The 20,691-nt window shown below is 42.8% G+C and overlaps 1 protein-coding gene across 1 annotated transcript in view; it reads right to left on the bottom strand.

The window, feature by feature from the left end:
• Positions 1–290: 290 nt before the first annotated feature.
• Positions 291–20,691, bottom strand: part of LAG13 (LAG1 longevity assurance-like protein) — a 54,128-nt gene continuing 33,727 nt past the window's right edge. Inside the window, exons 4-6 of the mRNA XM_087696984.1 lie at positions 1,118–1,303; positions 822–1,006; positions 291–743 (exon numbers count right to left, since the gene is read on the bottom strand). Of these exons, the coding sequence (XP_087553110.1) occupies positions 715–743; positions 822–1,006; positions 1,118–1,303 (400 nt within the window). The 3' untranslated portion in view covers positions 291–714. The remainder of the gene's footprint in view (positions 744–821; positions 1,007–1,117; positions 1,304–20,691) is intronic.

The raw sequence follows: 20,691 nt of genomic DNA, 5'->3' as shown, positions 1-20,691 counted from the left end.
GCCTTTCTTCTTTTGGTGGTTCCTTGAGACCATTGCAAAACTCTTCATGTGGTCTGTTCGTGTAAATCCAAGCTCCCATTTGAAACTCTCAGTAGATCCTTCTTGGTAGGGTCACCGAGGAGGGTCCCAATGTGATCCAGGTCCGTTGTTCATACAGCTTTGCAAGCTATCCTATATGCGCGCATTAAGAAATCCCACTCCAATTCCGAGAATCACAATCCATAGCTCATCGTTGAAAGATCGCAATAGCATATTTTCCTTAAATACGAAAGACCCACACCATCCAAGTCCCAGAATTTTAATCTCAAATTAGCCTTTCAGAAGGCAAGTCGATAACTTTTTACCAGCGAACTCCCCCAATAAGATCCTTACAATGACCACAAATGGTTTTTAAAAAGTACAAAAAGATCAATGAAGAAACCCGCATTATGTGTCTTCCATGTAGACTAAGATGAACAAAAGACCTAATGTAGCTCGAGAGATTCAAGCAGGTTGCTGAATTCCTCTATAGACTGCCTATTTTCAAGCAAAAGTGATCGATAATAAAGAGGAATCTATCAGTGAAGCGGCTGCTTTTCTTTAGAATCTGACCACCACCACTCCATCTCCTTTTTGGGAGGACAAGATACTGTCTTTATCGTACATAGTCTCCTCCAAAAGATCTGATCGAAGGTTAGCTACTTTTCCAATAATAGCATCCATATCAACTCCCTTTCAATCATCTTTATCCTCCCCTTCTGAATCTGCAGAGATCATAAATTTTATTTCAGTATATGACTTGCATAAATTTTCTGCATACACTTCTTACTAGTTATGCATACCTGATCGCACATCTTCTCCAAGCTTACCCCTTGCTTGTATCTGTTTGACAAGCATTCTGAAAATAAGTACCCACCAATAAATGTGAAGAACAAGGAGACTGATGAGGAGAGAGTTGAAGACATAGTAATAAATAGGCCCTTCTTTTTCATGTTTCTTTCTGTCCAATGTCTGAAGGACTTCATAACTGCAGAACATTAAACATAGTGAGCACTTAAAAATTGCCAGCTGATAACAGTTACTGCCTTGCAAATGTTAAGTAACCTAGCACATAAGAGTATTTGTTTCAACTACATACCTTGTGCTCCATATAACCCAAAATGGAAAGTAGATTAGTCGTAACAGCACCCACGAGACAGCAAAAAGAATGAAGGCTAAACTAGGTATCAAGTTAGAGCCTCCATATTTAGTCATCTTGCCAATTTCCAAAAAAACGTCACTTGCATCATGAAGAGACAATACAACAGAGCCAACTCGAGCAAACCTGGCTATCAAGAAAGTGTGATTTTAAATAAATACACAGTTCAGGCTTATCAAACAGACTGCTAATATACAGCACAAAAAAATAGGCAAGTCTTAGACTAAGACATCTATTAAAGGTCAAGGTCTTATACATCTCAAAATATAAAACATGTCTTGATATCAACTTAGCTATTTTCAGTCCTCTATAATGATTGCCAAAGTGAAAAATCCAAATCTCCACCCTAATCTCTCAGCTGTTAATTCTTCGAGCCAGCAAAGCAGAGGGAAGGCAACAGGATACACAGATCCGGGATTTTAGTGTGGCTGGGAGAGAGCCCACAGTCCAGAGAACAACAATGCACAACTCGTATTAGAATATTGAAGTCCAAGACTCTGAGCCAATATAGGAGGAACTGACATCAAGTCAACAACCTACAAGACAAACATAGACACTAGAGGCATGCTGACTAAATACTAGCCTGAAAACTCAAAAGAAACAACCAAAAGTGAACTATGCGAGTTGTGACTAGTCTGTAACAAGGCTATAGGCTATAGTCTATGGATACTAGACATCATTGACGAGCTAGCAACAACTAGTCACTGTCAACTGATCTACTTATCATTTTCATCATTCACAAGAGTGCAGTCCTCCTCCTCATCCTCATTATCATCATCCTCCCTCTAATGAAAACCAAGAGAACTCATGCTAGGAACATCATTAGTGCTTGCCCCCCTCTGTGACAATGAGGCTACAATGTCCTCTTTCTCCTCTCATATCTACTGCAATGCAAGCAATCTATCATCATTCTTCTTCTTATTGAGTACATCCAATGTAGCCTCCATCTTTTCATAGCCTTTTTCCTTAATTTTGTTGATGAGACGGAGGTTTGTATGAATGTATACAAGCTTCTCTATACATTTTAGAAGCAACTTATTCCTTCTCTTTGTTTCAAGAAGTGAAATTTGCTCCAATTTCTCTCACAAGGGAAAGCACATGACCCTTGTGAAACTATCATTAATGCGGCCAAAAAAATGCACGTGATTCCAACTTATACACGTTAACTTTCATCACATAATGTTGGGAATAAAGGCTCACCATGCCTTTTACAGTGTTCGGGTGTGAACGCACCCCTACACTCTTGCACTTTATATATTATCTAAACCTGAAGTGGTATGTCTTGTCATTGTACCAAATACTTTGTGTGTCATGCTCTCACTCCTTTTGCTCACTCTTCCTACTCTGAACTCTGCACTCAGTTTGTCCTGTACTTTATCTCGATCCTAGCAAGTTAGCCATCAAACTAGTATCAAAGCTAGTTCGAGAGTGCACGCTTCTCAAGGCACAATGAATAGGTGTGAGCTAGACAGTTGCAGGTTGAGCAAGTAGTGAACTCTGCAATCATCCATTATCTAGAATAGGATCTTCCAACGCCACAAACGTTGGACTCACAATAGTCTACAACCCCGTTCCGAACTCTGCAAGGGGTGTCTAGAGCTCCACTGACCCCAAGCGACCTAGGAGTGAGACACAACTTTCCGTGGTTGGCCTTTTCACCACTCGACCTTCGGCCCGTGAATCGAGCAGTGCCCTCTCGGGGTAATCCGCGGTGCGATCTTGGAGATGATCCACCCATGCAAAATATCCTTCCTTAATTAATCCATTTAAAAATCAAGGCAATCAGCCTAATATCATTTTCCAAGTAGACATTCCTTTATTTTCCATGGCAATTTGTCATCACTGACCCTTGCCATGCATTTACCATCAAACACAAGCACTTGGAATAATCATCCAGATCACATCCCCACAATCAGTTTAATGCAAAACTGAAGCATTTAGAATGTTATTCGATCAATCAACAAAAACAATGGTATCCTTTTCCAGACATTGCAAGAATAGTCGCGATAACCTTTCTATCGTGTATTTGCTTTTTTCCCTTGGGATCTAAGCGATTCCATGAAAAATTTACTTAACACTTCCTCCATTCGGCTAGGACATATGTTGAAGCTTCAACATTGCTCAAGACATGAGTTCTAATAATCCCTTACTTTGATTGACAACCGAGCCTTCTTCCTAACGAGTACAAAAGCATCCGTCTTTCCTTTGACTTAGGGTTTCCTAACCCTTGAGCTCTTAATTTGCCTTTGAGGCCTAGAGTTGTTTGTATCTATTCCAATCCCTGAATAGGATTGATAACATCGTAACTATCGGACGGATCTCAAGGCATTTCACTTTTAGCCCTTATGACCGCCGTTTGTGTTAATTGCGCACAACATCAAGACTCGCAATCTATCAAACATAAGCTATTTAACGAGAGCTTGGACAAAGGTCTAGAGCTTCGATAACGATTCTTTTCTAGACTAAGCTGCTTGCCATGCAATCCTTCAGGCATGCAACTTGCAACATATACCTTCAAAGCGGGGAAACCGCACCTACTATTGCGAGGACATGCTTGAAGCCTTAAATGTTGTTTATGAATTCATCGCATAGCATCTAAATAGAATTAACTTCTCTTGATACATGCATTTGGGAAATTCAATCCTTTGAATACTTACGATGCAGTTTATCATTTTCAATGTTTTATTCTCGCACGGCATAATACAGGACTAATGCTCCTCATGCGGGAAATCAAAGTAAGCATCTATTAATTTGAAAATACATTACTTACGACCAGTATCACATATGGATTGCCAGTGTTGCCCTCGCCCGAGGCTTCGTTGTGGATTATGGGATTTCCATCGACACACGACAATTTTCACTTGGGGGCCATTCTCGACCTTCGTCTCCTTTAGATGCGAATTACACAAGGCGTCCGCACCTTGTACTCCATTAGCGGGGCAAATTTGGGGGAGAGAATTAAGCTGCGGGGTGGAGAGCAATCTTGCAAAAAGAGTGTAGGCTTGCGGGCAACGAGAAAAAAAGATACGTGTGTCCATCCTCTTAGGAGGGGGGGAAAGGTAGGAGAATCTTTTTTTTTTTTGGGGGGGGGGGGGGGGGGGGATTGGTTCTCTCTATCACTTCCCCTCTCTCTCCCTCTTCTTCTTCTTCTCCCTCTCTCTCTGCCTCTTCTTCTTCTTCTTCTTATTCTTACCTCTCTCTTCTTCTCCCTCTCTCTCTCCCTCTTCCAACATTCAAGCCGTTAAGCCTTCTCCCTAAGGCCTCATATGCCCCTTCAGTGATGGGTTGGGCGGGGGGGTGGAGGCCCTCCCCTCCACGTGGCGGCCAATTTGGCTTGCCATTTTCTGCATGGTGGCAGGGACTTGCAGACTGGCCAAGTGAGGCATGTGGCCTCCCCTTCTTCGGCATTATCGTCACCATCTCCTTCGCTATCGTCCACATCGCCATCCACCTCGTCCTTCCCCCCCTTGGCATCATTCCATTCTTTCCCCGTCATCGTCACCTTTGCCATTGTCTTTTTCCTCCCTCCCCGCTAGCAACAGGGGGGAGGATAATAATAATAATAATTCGATTTTTAAGGGGGGTTCTCACGACGGGATATTACACTGACAAGGTCGCGAGCTGATGGCACACCTGGGCAGGCGACAGAGGCAACAAGATAGGTCAACGCATCAAGCCCCAGATTCGACTAACTTTTTTTTTCATCATTTTTTAATCTATTCTTGGAATTTTTATTCTCCCCTTTTCCGAACATTCATATGGCAAAAACAGTGCTTCAATATCTTGGTGTAGAAGAACTAGGTAAAGCCCATCAAAAGGAAGGGAATAAAACCAAAAAAATATGGAACAAGAAGAGTGGGATGATTTGGATAAGCTTGCACGCTCTACCATTGAGCTCTCAATGTCAGATAACTTGCTCTCTAACATTGAGAAGCTGAATTCAGCATATGCAATGTGGTAAAGACTCGAAGAATTGTATGCTCAGAAAAGTGTAGCCAACAAGGTCTATTGGCTGAAAAAGTTAATGGACTTTCGCATGAAGGAAGGTACAACCATGTCTGTATATTTGAACGAGTTCAACTCAATTTTCAGTTAGCTGATTGCTTTGAATTTTCATATTGATTATGAATTCAAGGCTACTTTCTTGCTATGCACTTTGCCAGAAAGTTGGGATACTTTCAGGACAACTTTGAGTAACTCAAATGCTCAGCTGTTATATTCTGATGTGGAGAGTTATTTGCTGATGGAAGAACTCAACAAGAAAAATAATTCGGCAAACAAGTCTTCTAATGCATTGCACACTAGAGACACATTTTAGCAAAAGGGCAATTCTGAAAATAGAGCACGCAACAAGTCTCTTGGCAAAAATGTGGAGTGCCATCATTGTGGCAAGAAAGGGCGCAACAAATGGAATTGTTTTCAATTGAAGAAAGAGAAAGGCAAAAACAAAAACACTGAAGACAACAAGGCTAAGAAAAAGGACAGTCAACCTGCAAAGAAGAGTAGTGTGAAAACATAAGAGGTAAATGTAGTCACTCATGAGAATGACAATAACAATGATGTACTTCTTGCTTCTTCTTTGAGTGCACATGCATTCATTGCAGATTCTGAGGATGACATGCACACTTGGACACTTGATTCAAATGCATTAGCTTCACTTAAACAGCCCCAAAACATGCTTAATTAAGGAAGAAACCATGTTTATTTAAAAAGAAATGCATTCCTAGAGAGTGTTTGTATCCCATATGTAGTGACCGAGAGGCACGAAGATCGAGACAGTCGGTGTTCCTTACGCACGGAGAGATAGAGAGAGTGAGAGAGAGCAGAGTAGAGTGTACACAATTTGTGGGTACAATAACGAGTATACCTCTTTAGATTTTTTAGATAGATATATATGTATAAGTGCACCGTAAATCATTGTTATGACGCTGAATTCTCTTAATGCCATCGGCCAAAACGCCTCTTCCGTAGCTCAAGCCTTCCACCTAAACGCAATGTGCCTTAAGAGGAGAAAAGAATCAGCTAAGTCTAGGTATGTACAAAGCTGAAATACATATATCTATCCGACTCCCATCATCTGTCGGCAACGAGCAAACCGCTCTGTTGGAAGACCCTTCATGAGAAGGTCTGCAAATTTTTCATTTGTATGCACTTTGACAAGCTCAATGCTCTTGCTATCAAGTACATCTCTAATGAAGTGGTACTTCACCTATCTGTGCTTCGTATTTGCATGAAAGAGAGGATTCCGTGCTAGCATGATAGCACTCTGACTATCACAATGAAGAATAGGTAACTCTGTGATGCCAAGATCTCCCACCAGACGTGAAAGCCATAAAGCCTCCCTGCATGCCTCAATGGCAGCCACATACTCTGCCTCTATAGTAGACAGAGCAGCACACTTTTGTAGCCTGGAGCTCCAAAAGGCTACTCCTCCTGTGAAAGTAAACACATACCCAAAAGTGGACTTTTTACAATCCGCATGACTAGCATAGTCTGCATCCATAAAGCCAACAACAAATGCCTTCTACTTTCCAAAGCAAATGCACAACTCCTTTGTGCCTTTAAGATATCTCATAATATCTTTCACTGCATCCCAATACTTTTTGCCAAGGTTTGCCATGTATATGCTAACCACTCCCACTAAAAAGGAAATGTCAAGACGTGTAGCAACCATAGCATACATCAAACTGCCAACAGCTAAAGCATATGGTATCTTGGCCATTTTAGCCTTCTCATCATCAGATGTAGGGATATCCTCTGCACTGAGTTTCACATATGGAGATAATGGAACCCCAATTGTTTTCCCCCCCTCCATATTGAAACGCTGCAAAACCTTGGAGATATACTCCTGCTGAGATAAATAGAGCAATCCTTTTGACCTATCTCTGAGTATTCGCATACCAAGAATATGATTTGCATCACCAAGATCCTTCATGTCAAAGCTGCCATGAAGACTTAGCTTTAGTGAATCCAAGGCATGAGTATCCCTGCCAGCAATCAACATATCATCAACATACCGAACCAAGATAATCAGGCTATCATCTGCTGCCTTCTTAGTGTACAAGTAGTGATCCACTTGACTTCTATGAAAACCTTGAGATTGCATAAATGTATCAAATTTATGATACCATTCTCTTAGTGCTTGTTTCAGCCCATACAAACTCCTTTTGAGTTTGCATACCATCTTCTCTTTCCCTTTTTCCACAAACCCTTCAAGCTGCTGTATATATACGTCTTCATGTAGATCACCATGTAAGAATGCAATCTTTACATCCATCTGTATGAGCTCCATATCTTCAGCTGCAACCAAGCCTAAAATGGTTCTCAATGTAGTCATCTTGACTACAGGAGAGAAAATCTCATCAAAGTCAATTCCATGCTCCTGCTTGTACCCCTCCAATCTTGCTTTGTACTTTAGTGAGAAACCAGAAGTGGCATTCATCTTGTAAACCCATTTGCATGGAAGTGTTTTCTGCCCTTTAGGCAGCTGCACCAAGTCCCAAGTGCCATTTTTCTCAAGAAATTCCATCTCTGACAATATGGCTTTATACCATTTCTTGCTGTCATGTCTGTCCATTGCTTCCTTCAAGCAAGATGGTTCACCACAGTCAATCAACATGACATAATCAGCCACATTATTTGTACCAAGAATGAATCTATCAGGTTGTCTAGTAGCCCTAGACGATCTTCTAACCCAATGATCATTGTTTGCTGGCTATTGAGCATTTTCAACTTGTTGTCCTCGCATTTCAGCCTGCAAATCAGCATTAACAGCTTGTTGTCCTAGCTATTCCTGCACATGAAGTGGCTCATTAACATGGGCAATAGCTGGCTGATCATTTCCAGCATTATTTTCTCCATCTACAGGTTCATTTACAGCAGGTATTTGCTGTTGTACAGCGGGCACATTGTGCTGTCCCAAAGGTATTTCTTCCCAGAATACAACCCTACGGACCTCCTCAGTCCTTTCGGCCTGTTTATGCATGCAATCTTCCCGGAAGATAACATCATTGCTGCGTACTACTTTCCTTTTCTCAAGATCCCACAATCTATAACCCATTTCACCCTCATCACCATATCCTAGAAAAATGCATTTACAGGACTTTGGCTCAAGTTTGCTGTGTTTTTCTTTACGAATGTGCACAAAAGACTCGCAATCAAACACTTTCAGGTGAGCATATGAGGGTGGCTTGCCCGACCACGCTTCTTGGGCAACTCCCCTCCCCAAAGACCTATTTTGTGACCGATTAATTAAGTTACAACTGTCATAACAGCCTCTGCCCAACAACCATGGGGTAATGTAGCATGAGATAGCATCGTACCGACCTTATCTTGTATGGCCCGATTCATACGCTCTGCAACTCCATTTTGGGGTAGATTATGAGGAACAGTGAGCTCCCTCTTTATCCCTTTGCTGTCACAAAATGCCTGAAAGGCCTTGGACACATATTCCCCACCATTATCAGAGCGAAGACACTTGAGTGTCTTATCAATTTGATTTTCAACCAATGCCAAGAATTTTTTGAACTTGTCGAATACTTCATCCTTGCTACGAATAGGATAAACCCATACCTTTCGTGTAGCATCATCGACAAAGGTGACAAAATATTTATTTCCCCCTAAAGATAATCCTGGCATCTAACATACATCTGAATGTACTAACTCTAGAGGAGAAGATTTCAAAGAAAGAGATTTTTTGTGGACGTCTGTGCATGTTAACCATAAATACAATGATCACAATGCTCAAAATCAGCATAACGAAGACAAGGCAAGTAACCCAAATGAGAAAGCACTTTCATTCATGTTTGACTCATGTGTCCCAACCAGCCATGCCACAAAGAAACGCTTGGTTGATCGGTCACGGCAACAACATGATCATTCACACTAGATACATGGAGAGGATACAAAGTATCACTTTTACAACCTCTAGCAATCACTCTAGATCCCTTACAGATCTTCCACTTTCCATCACCAAAGGTGGTATGAAACCATCATCATCAAGTTGCCCTGTGCTAATCAAGCTCTTCTTGAATTGACATAAATGCCGTACATGCTGAAGTGTGAAGAGACAGCCATGCTAAATTTGCAACTACACACTGCCAACACCTGCAATGTCACATGCATAGTTGTCCCCAAGATGGACAACACCATGTCGACCCCCTGTGTAGGCAGAGAAACACTCTCGATGAGGAGTGACATGAAAGGAAGCACCTGAATCGAGAATCCAGGTATGTATATCCTCATCTGTATCTGCAAGTAAAGTATGTGCACCGAAGTGTGAAGAGACCAAAAGTATGTCATTCCCACTGTCCTCACTGTCATGAGTGACTACATTCACCTCTTCAATTTTGACACTGCTCTTCTTGGGTTGACCCTCTTTCTTCTCTTCTTTGCTATTATCTGTCTTCTTACCCTTTCATTTCTCTTTCTTCCATTTGTAGCAATCACGTTTAAAGTGACCCTTCTTACCACAATGGTGGCATTCAACATCTTTGCCACGTGATTTACTGCATCCCTTGCTATCAGATTTGCCTTTCTGCTGTAATCTGCCCCTAGTATGCAAAGTACTAGAAGACTTACTGGATGCATTGTTCTGCCGATTCATTTCTTCCATAAGTAGAGCACTCTCTACATCAGTATACAAAAGGATCGCATTCGAATTGCTCATAGCAATCCTGAATGTATCCCAACTCTTCAAGGCAACCAGTTGGCTGAAAATAGAGTTAAACTCACTCAAGTGAGTAGACATTGCTATACCCTCTTTCATACACAAATCCATAAGCTTTTTCAGCCAATACACTTTGCTTGCAGCACTCTTTTGTACATACAGTTCTTCCACTCTAGTCCATATAGCATATGCAAAATCCAAACCTTCAATGTTAAACAACAAGGCATCAGAAATCGATAGCTCGATGGTTGAGCGTGCAAGCTCATTTAACTCATCCCAATCTTCCAGTTCCATGTCCGCGGGCTTTACCCCTTTGGTTTTAATTGGCTTTGCCTGCTTCTTTTGCAACAGGATATTGTAGCACTGATTTTGCCAAACTGCAAAGTTATGTGCTCCTTCAAGCTTCTTTATCTCCATGAGATTACTACTATCACTACTGCCAGCCATGATTTTCAGCCCAAATGTGACCAAAAAATCAGCAAATGCAGACCCAAACTGTCACCCAAGTGACCAAGGTACAAACAAGCAATAAATGACCACGTAGAAGCAGAGATTTCAGATCTGTAAATAAATTTTACAAACCATGTGCTACAGCATTCCACAACTGATTACAGCTGTTCCAAGGGCATATACATCACATTACATGAGGAATCCCAAATTTTAGCTACAATTTCTGTTGTACATGTACCCACGGGCATAAAATTTGGCACGCACGGTCAAAAGCTCCAAAATTTTGTGCTCAAGCATCAACCACACATCTGCATTTTCTCTGTCATGCATAGAACATGCCAATTTTGCTAAAATAGAGCAATTTCGGCAAAACCCCCAAATTTTCCAAGTGTTGGATGTCCAAATTACATGGAATTGAACCTACATGTACATAAAATGACCAAATGGTGCACAAATTTTGGCCCAAACTGCAAAAGCCCCAAATTGCACTAGGTCCAATTTGCATCAATGTCGAGAAATTGGGTAAATTTCAGCCCAATCTGTGCATGTACATGAAAAACCCCAAATGCCGGAGGCAAAATGTCACAAATTCTTGCAATTTTTAAGAAAATGTCTTGTCTTGCATCACAATCCCCAAATCCGGGAAAAGCCCCAAATTTTTGGGCCAAGAATGCACAAATGTCAGTGAAATTGGCTCATCCAAGAAAAAATCTCACTTGCATTTGAGAATCCCCAAAAAATTTATGAGGCCTGCGCATTCGCTATTTGCAATTTTTGGTCCAAAGAACACTACAATGTGTGTCGGGAATAAATTTGGGAAAACCCCCAATTTTAAGACACAGATTTTTATATATGCTTGTAGGTGTGAACACCCAGCAAAAAAGGGGTAAAAAAAAGAAGTAAACAAAAAAATGGTCCGTTGACCTTAGCCAGACACACGTTACGCCAAGGATTTGTAGTCAGGTCACGTGTGTAGGACGCCCGTCAGTCCTGTCGCGTGTGGAGGCTTGTCGCGTGTGCAGCTCGTCAGTTGCTGAGCTCATCAGCGTGTGTGCAGCTCGGCACCCTGTCCCGTCGTGCAGCTTGCTCATCGCCTATCAGTTGCTTTGCAGGCACCATCCGTCAACTCGCCTCCAGTCCTGTTGCAAAAACAAGTGCCGCCTGATTCACGCCTACAACTCCCGCCAATCGCCTGTCCGACTGGCAACACGTCAACTGCCTGACGACTGACTGCCTCACGCCTACTTATCAAGTCAGAAAATGACCTCACGACCTGCTCGCCTGTGACAACTCTTGCTCGAACTCCGAGAAGTACGAACGCCTCAACCGCAGCTCTGATACCAATTTGTAGTGACCAAAAGGCACGAGGATTGAGATAGTTGGTGTTCCTTACACATGGAGAGAAAAAGAGAGTGAGAGAGAGCAGAGTAGAGAGTGTGCACGATTTATGGGTACAATAACGAGTGTACCTCTTTAGGTTTTTTAGATAGAGATATATGTGTAAGTACAAGTGCTAAGGGTGTGTTCACACCCGAGTACATTAAAAGGCACGAGGGCCTTTATTCCCAACACCATAAGCACAAACCCACTTGCAAGGGCCCAAACTTTTTGTAAATAGGTATGTTGCCCTCCATTCAGTCTTAATCTCGGTTTTGCAGATTTCAGGTATTTCAACTTGTTGCCTACACCTCGGACGCAGAGGACATCGCAGTCCAAGCTACCCTCCTCTGTATGGTTCTTCCTTAAACAATACGAGCAGAAGGCTCCAGGGATGGTTGGTTTTTGGGTATATTCAGTGGCTAAATGTCCCACTTAATGACACTTTCCACACCATGTATTAGATTGCAGTACATCTCCTCTACCTCCTGCAGGAGTGGATATGTTTGTGGTATTCACCTTCAGCGTTTGTAGCTATTCGGTAGTCACATCCATCAACTCCTTCTTGATGCTTGCAATTGAATTGGACAGGTAGTCCTTCAAATTTTCACCTCCTGGAGTACTTGCAGTAGGGTTTTGGGAAGCTTCTGTAATTACTGCATAAGCTGGTTGAGTTGATTTAGAGGGTCATCTATTCTGGTTTTGATATAGAGCTCCTATTGAGTTTGGGGGTTGTTGGTTCCAATTGGTAGGATTCCACTCCTGTTTTTGGGTCGCCACTGGGGGTAGTGTGTTTGTTGCATGAGCATTGTATATTCAATAGTTATATCACTTCATTCATTCTCTATGTTCATTGTCTCTAAGTTATCTTAACCCTAATTGTGTTCTTTTATCAATCTGTACTTTGTCGTACGGTGTTATTTGTGTTTCTGTGTTAGGGTATTTTTTCACATGGTATGAAAGCCGAGTTCTCTAAGAGAAACCTAGGAATTGATCTGAAAGCTATACACAAGAAGTGAGGAATAACAGAAGGGCAGATAACTTCGAACACTACTGTATCATTTCTCATTTGCGAGCTAAATTCATCGAGAAACGGGTCAAAGTGAGCCTCATAGCTTGCTTCACAAACTCCCAACATGGCCGGACAGACATTGGACTACCATGGAGTTCCATGACCTCACAAATCACTGCAACTGAGTACGATCTCATTTTGATGCATAGAGTGTAGCAGCACATAGAAGGTAAGTTTGAATTTCACCCTTTAGATTCGGTGCACCGATCTACTAACCATGCAGAAAGAGCGGAATCTCCACTTAGGAATGGCCGTCCGCAAGTGAAAACTGGCATAGAGTATACTCCATTGCCTTCATACTTATTCTCTCCGGTGCTAAGTATATCTACCATTTCAGATTCTGTTAATGATGATTCCCCTTTTCCTATTGGTATGGATGGTTTTCATGATGAAAAATGTATGCAAAACAATTCCTGGTGTACGAGTAATAAGGAAGACAAATATTTATTTATGAACTCAAGACTAGGTAAGCAATTGAAACAAAAAACTGTGAGTATTCCTTCCTCTTTTTTTCCTTCAAACAATTTTGTTTTCAAAGGTGAAAATGAAGTAGGTGCATCTTCATCATCATTATTTCAATTTAATGCATTTAATGGACAAAAGGAATCCACATTATTTTCCACATCTACATCTATCACAAATCCATTTAATCTCCCTCTCATCACACCCTCTTACTCCGTTGCTACATCCTTTCAGCCTCCATTAAGTGCACCGCATCATGTAGGATTAAATGTGTTTTCATTTACCAAAACGAGGGATCCTTCAACCTTAGGCACAACCATTAGGACCTTATCTCTTCCTTAGCCACGTGGTGTTCCATCTTTTCCTCACACACTTTCGGGATCAATGCAAGCTGGGTATTCCCCCTATCTCTCTCGAGTGTGGACTAGTTGGTGCCACAATTTGCGTCCATGGCATTACCTAGTGGACCCTCTAGTCATTACGTTGTGTCCCAACCAACATTTGGACAAGGCTTGTGTGTCCCAGTGCCTCCATCTCCACTGGCATCTTATGAAAACATTCATGTTCCAGTGCCTCCGCATCAATTGACACTAATTAGACACTCGCAACTTATGTCTGCCTACCCACCTCTTCCCCCTCCTCCTTTTTACCCGACACCTCCACCACCATCTTATCCTCCACATCCATCTTACCCCACATTCCCGACACCACATGGTTCTACCTCATCTTCCACCAAGCATGCATTAAATGACAAGACTCGTTTTAACGGGTCAAACTTTACAACTTGGTCGAACTTGATGAGACATATCCTTGACTCACAGAACCTATGGGATCTTGTGCAGGGGTTGGAACCCCAACCCACTACCGCACTTGTTCCATACGAGGTCATCCGCTCATGGAAGGCTAGGAATGCCTCCGCTATTGTCGAGATGATACAAGACTTATTACCTGAGTTTCATTCTCAGCTTCAACATTGTGACTTAGCTTCAAAGCAATGGGCACACTTGACTAACCACTATGCGGCTCGAGATAGGACCCGTCAAATAAATCTTGACCATGAGCTTCAGAACTTCAAAATCTCTAACTGGGATGACTTGAAAGTCAAGTTGGCTGAGTATCCGTGTCTCCTTGCCGAATTCTCCACTAAAGGAACTCCTAAGTCCTTTGACAATCAGGTCACATTGTTTCTTAACAAGCTACCGCTTAAATACTTCAATTTTGTGCAACAAGTGGTTTCTCTACCCAATTTACCCACATTCTATGAATTTGAATGTCAACTATTTCGTTATGTACGGTTGTTCGATCAGTTTAATATAAATAATCCCTCAGAGGGGGCTCTTGTTACTCATCCTCAGAAGGGGCAGCCAAAGAAAAGTAAACAAAATCAAACTTCAAATCAAAATCAAAATCAAAATCAAAATCAAAATCAAAAACAGAATCAGACAAGGGAATCACAAGGAAACTCCCAATCTTAACTCAAACCCAAGTGGCAGAATGTACCTAAGAAGAATAGGTATTGTCAACATTGTCAAAAGACTAGTCATTTTGATGAGGAGTATCGATCAAACGCAAAAGGCACAACACCAAAACCCAAGTCACACACCCCCGCCCCTTGGTCGAGCAACCCCCATTAGGGGAGGCAAGGTGATGGCAAGGGACAATGGAAAGATCAAACCCACACTACCAACGATCAGTCATCTCAGTCGACAACGTTCTTAACTCGAGAGGGCTTGTTTGACTGGCCTGCCGAGGCCCACATGTATCTCCGTAGAGACATCCGATGCAAGTCTCGTCCACATCTGTGAGTTGCCTCCCGACAAGGTTACCGCATAGGCCCATTCATTAGAGTCGAGCACATCAGCACCTGTTTGGATTGTGGACAATGGAGCTACACATCACATGACTCCTATAGAGGACATCTTTTGTACCCAAGCCTTAACACTGACAAGGGTCTGAATCTGGCTTCACTGGACAATGTATACCGTGTCCCTCAACTTGGGGTAAACTTGTTATCTACTCAGTAGCATTGTCGGTTGGGGTGAGTAGTTTTCTTTATAGCGACCACAGTCAAGGTCCTTGACTCTCAGACTGACTTAGTGATTGCTCACAGTGAAGCACAACCTAATGGCCCATATCATATGACCCATTTTCTTACCGAGCTGACAATCGAGGGCTCCATGTTCCATAGCTTCCAAGCATTAGTCACATCTCGAGAGCCTATGAATGAGCGTCTTTGGTATTTCCGCCTAGGGCATCTTGGCTATGACTCTCTTTATGAGTTGTCTCGGCATGAGATGGTTGAGAGCCTTCCTCGCCTAAAGCTAGCTCGAGATGTTTGTAGAGGATGTCAGCTCAGGAAGCAGCACCGTATCCCATTTTCTCAACAGTCTACACATAAAGCTGAGGCGTCTCTTAGATTGATTCACATTGATCTTTGTGGGCCCACATTCACTGTTGCCTTAAACAGCACACTATACTTCTTTTTTATAGTGGATGATCATTCGAGATACATCTGGGTGTACTTTCTCAAGCATAAGTCCGATGCTTTCACACGTTTCTCTACTTGGGTGCTACTGATTCATAACCAGACAGGTCGTCGTGTTGGTTGCATAAGAAGATAGTAGTGGTGAGTTCATCTCCCACAAGTTTTCCGAGTTTCTACAACAACATGGCATCTCTCACTAGCTCACCTCTACCACTCAAAATGGAGTCGTACAGCATCGCAACAGGACAATCATAGAAATGGCATGCTCTATGTTGTTCCCAGCAGAGCTCCTTGAGCGCCTTTGGGTTGAGGCTGCTAACACTGCGGTGTATATCCTTAACCCGTGCCAACTACGGCTCTTCCTCAGAAGACCCCATACAAGGCATTCCTGTTGCGTTTCACTCATGCCTACGCTCACAGAGAAGTGTTGGTGATCAGTAGGACACTGGGGCACTTTTTACTCTCCGTACGATAGGTTTTTTCCCCCACATTTATTCTCTTTATTTTATGTACCTGTGTTACACATATTCGGGCACTTATCGTGTTGCACACACTTTGGGTGTGAACACCCTCTTACAACCCTAAGGTTTAAGGGTTGTACCTTGTACTTTCATTCTACACTTTTTCAGTCTATTGCATTGGGTGTCATGCCTCACTCTCCACATTGTCTACTCCACTCTCCTCTCCATCTCTCAAATTTGGTATCAGAGCTCAACCTCAGCTTAGTTGATCCGAGAGCCATCGTCTCCAGCTTCTCTGTTGTCAACAGCTCCACCATCTCCAGCAGAGCCACAAGCTCGTCTCCCTCGCCAGGCAGCACGATATCAGGCTGAGTGTCCATTTCCTGCAGGTGGAGCCAGTCTGAATGCTGCCCGGACCGCCAGCCAGGACTCCACAGCACCAGCAGCGCCACCAGTCCTCCACCAAGCTGCCTGCTACCTGCGCCACACAGTCCCTCACCCCGCCTGCGTCTCCCTGTGCCCCAGCATCGCCTGCTTGGGCCCTCTATCGCCCGCCTCTGCCCTGCACCTCCAGCCACCTCCAATCTACCTGTGGCCAGCACTGCCAGCCTGCACCACCTTGTGTCCGCTGCTTGCACTCCTGTGCCCAGCGCCGCTAGTCCGCCACCAACTCAACTCGACTGAGACCAGCTGCTCCCACCATTGGTTCCTATCCAAGGTACAAAATTTTTTTCAAGTATAAATTACTTTTTTATTCCAGATTCATCTCTGGAAAAGGGGCTTCTGCCCAGGCAAGCACAACAGTCTGGATACATGTCTGGGACACAATTGATGCAAAAATTTATTAGCAAATAAGTCAAGAATTTTGGGGCTTTCGGATTTTGTGAAGACATTGGTACATGCAAAGCAGTTGCAGTCTGAAATAGACTGTTTTTGAGCATTTTGGGGCAATAAATTTTGGGGCTTTTGCTTCTACATTGTTGCTGAGCATTGAATGCACCTTGGACTGGTGCATTATAGACAGTTTTGACAAAGTGTACTTCAGTTTGCTAATTGCAACAAGCTATTTGCTGTAATTTCTGGAAATTTTTAGATTTCCAGGTTGGTCCAGCTAGGACATTGCTCTTTTGCTCTTTTTGGCACTGTTTATCATGGCAAATCAGGGAGGTGATGTATATTTACCTATGTATCCAAGGAGGATAGGTTGGATGGTAACAACTATTCACTCTGGTCCTTCATGATGAAGAATGTGCTGATTGCGAAGAATCTTTGGGACTACATAAGCGGAGAAGAAGTTAGGCCCGGAGTTGTGGCTCCTGCTACTCCTCCAGCAAGACGTGCACAACAGGCAACTCAGCTTGTTCAGCATGCTCCACTTCAACCACTTCCCCAAAGATCGGCAGCTCAAAAGGCATGGGATACAAGTGATGCACAGGCTCCTGCTACTCCTCCAGCAAGACATGGACAACAGGCAACTCGGCCTATTCAGCATGCTCCACTTCAACCACTTCCCCAAAGATCAGCAGCTCAAAAGGCATGGGATGCACGTGATGCGCAGGCTTTGTCGTTGATTGCATTGGCAGTTCAGCGGTCTATTATCCCTCACATTTAGTCTACAACTTCTTCACGAGAAGCCTAGCTGACTTTGGAGCAAATATTTGCTGGTAAGAATGAGACCCGCATCTCTATCTTAAAGAAAGAGCTTGAGACACTGAAGATGGATGAGGGTGATTCTATACAGGATCACCTAAACAAAATTCAAGACTTGCATGAGCAGCATATGAATGTCAATGAGTATTACTCAGATGCACAGCTGATATCTACTACATTGAATTTATTGCCGCCCTCGTACTTAGCCTTTCATATGGCCTTGAACCTCACCATGAGGATTGCCCCACAACCACTTTTCTTCAACTAGTCAGTTTTGCTCTTAGAGGAGGAGCAAACAAGAAGACACAGTGGTGTTGATGTTATAGCCTTTAAGCAGGCTTTTATGGCACGATAGAAGGGCAAGGGCAACCAAGCAAAGAATGCTTTGTAGAGCTTTCGGACTTCAAGCACTTCACAGGGTAATAGGAAACAAGAGGGCACACAAGCCAAGAAAGGCAAATGCCATTATTGCAAGAAGCTAGGCCACTACATCACTGCGTGTAGAAAGCGCATAGCCAAGGAGAAGGAGTCAGGGATGTCTGTTTCTGATGCTCTTTCCACTCCTACTGAGTCCGTGTCCTTTTGTTGCACACAGGGACTATTGTTTTTATACATGTAGTTATGACTCTTCTTGGGCTGATAGAGCATTTAGTTTTGCTAAGGATACTGGCACATGGTTTTTTGACAGTGGTGCTTCTACGCATATCACATCTCCGCACAGCTTTGTTTGCTTCTGTTGGTGCAGCCCCGGTTGGCAAGTTTGTACAGTGTGCCAACAATGCATCGTACCCTGTTAGAGGTACTGGGGAGATTGTGCTCACAACCATTGATGGCTCTATTCTCTGCCTACACGATGCTTTGTTTGTGCTAGGTATAAAGAAGAATTTGTTATCTATTTCTTCTTTGGCACAGTGTGGTTTGCAGGTCATCTTTGATGATGACAGATCCATGGTGCAAGATAAGGAACACACAACTTTGGTCTTGAATGGTACTCTATGTAATAGGTTATATGAGTCGAATGCTCTCTCAGATGATCAGTTAGCATATTTAGCGTCTACTCTTACTCCTACTATGTTATAGGCGGAGTTATGGCACTCTTGCATTTGCATGGGGCATGTAAACTATGGTAGCTTCATGCTTTTACAACGTATCCAGATACTAAATGAATTACCTCTCGTGGAGAGACCTCCTGAGCACTTGTGCGATGGATGTATTTTGGAAAAATTGCATCGGTTTTCGTTGCCCCATGATGTTGCTTTTAGAGCCACGGCCAGGTTACAGTTAGTGCACTTGGATGTATGTGGCCCTATGCAAACAAAGTCATCGGGTGGATGTTACTATTTTGTGACTTTTATTGATGACTTTACTCACTTCTACTAGGTCTATTCTTTAGGGAAAAAGTCAGAAGTGTATGATGCATTTTTTTACTTTTGTAGCACTTGTTGAGAATCAATCTGCCTGTAGGGTGAAGACTCTCCGTTTGGACCGAGCGGGAGAATATATATCCTCTATGCTGAATTCTTTTTTGAAGCAAAATGGCATTGTTCATCAGTACACTACTGCTTATACTCCACAACAAAATGGGGTTGCAAAGAGAAAGAATCGGTCACATGGAGATGGCCAGATGTATGCTGAAAGCAAAGAGCTTGCCACATAAGTTTTGGATGAAAGCCGTTATGTGTGCTTGGCATGTTTTGAACAAATGCCCCACCAAAGCATTAAAGAATATCACGCCTTTTGAGACTGGGAGCAGCCGAAAACCTTCTGTTGGGCACTTTCGTACTTTTGGATGTCTTGCATATGCACACATTCCCAAGGTACTTAGAATAAAGTTGGATAACGTATCCAGATACTAGATGGATTACCTCTCGTGGAGAGACCTCCTAAGCACTTGTGCGATGGATGTATTTTGGGGAAAATGCATCAGTTTTCATTGCCCCGTGATCTTACTTTTAGAGCCACGGCCAGGTTACAGTTAGTGCACCTGGATGTATGTGGCCCTATGCAAACAAAGTCATCGGGTGGATGTTACTATTTTGTGACTTTTATTGATGACTTTACTCGCTTCTACTAGGTCTATTCTTTAGGGAAAAAGTCAGAAGTGTATGATGCATTTTTGCCATTTGGGCTTTTGTAGCACTCGTTGAGAATCAATCTAGCTATAAGTGAAGACTCTCTGTTTGGACCGAGGGGGAGAATATATATCCTCTATGCTGAATTCTTTTTTGAAGCAAAATGGCATTGTTCATCAGTACACTACTGCTTATACTCCACAACAAAATGGGGTTGCAAAGAGAAAGAATCGGTCACATGGAGATGGCCAAATGTATGCTGAAAGCAAAGAGCTTGCCACACAAGTTTTGGATGAAAGCCGTTATGTGTGCTTGCTATGTTTTGAACAAATGCCCCACCAAAGCATTAAAGAATATCACGCCTTTTGAGGCTAGGAGCAGTCAAAAACCTTCTGTTGGGCACTTACGTACTTTTGGGTGTCTTGCATATGCACACATTCCCAAGGTACTTAGAAAAAAGTTGGATAACGTATCCAGATACTAGATGGATTACCTCTCGTGGAGAGACCTCCTGAGCACTTGTGCGATGGATGTATTTTCGAAAAAATGCATCGGTTTTCGTTTCCCCGTGATGTTGCTTTTAGAGCCACGGCCAAGTTACAGTTAGTGCACTTGGATGTATGTGGCCCTATGCAAACAAAGTCATCGGGTGAATGTTACTATTTTGTGACTTTTATTGATGACTTTACTCGCTTCTACTAGGTCTATTCTTTAGGGAAAAAGTCAGAAGTGTATGATGCATTTTTGGCTTTTGTAGCATTTGTTGAGAATCAATCTGGTTGTAGGGTGAAGACTCTCCGTTTTGACCGAGGAGGAG

The sequence above is a fragment of the Lygodium microphyllum genome, chromosome 2 (assembly GCF_053477565.2).
Source record: "Lygodium microphyllum isolate KBCC chromosome 2, Lygodium_microphyllum_v1.1.10, whole genome shotgun sequence".
Classification (NCBI taxonomy): Eukaryota; Viridiplantae; Streptophyta; class Polypodiopsida; order Schizaeales; family Lygodiaceae; genus Lygodium; species Lygodium microphyllum.
This window is presented reverse-complemented; position numbering and strand designations above follow the sequence as displayed.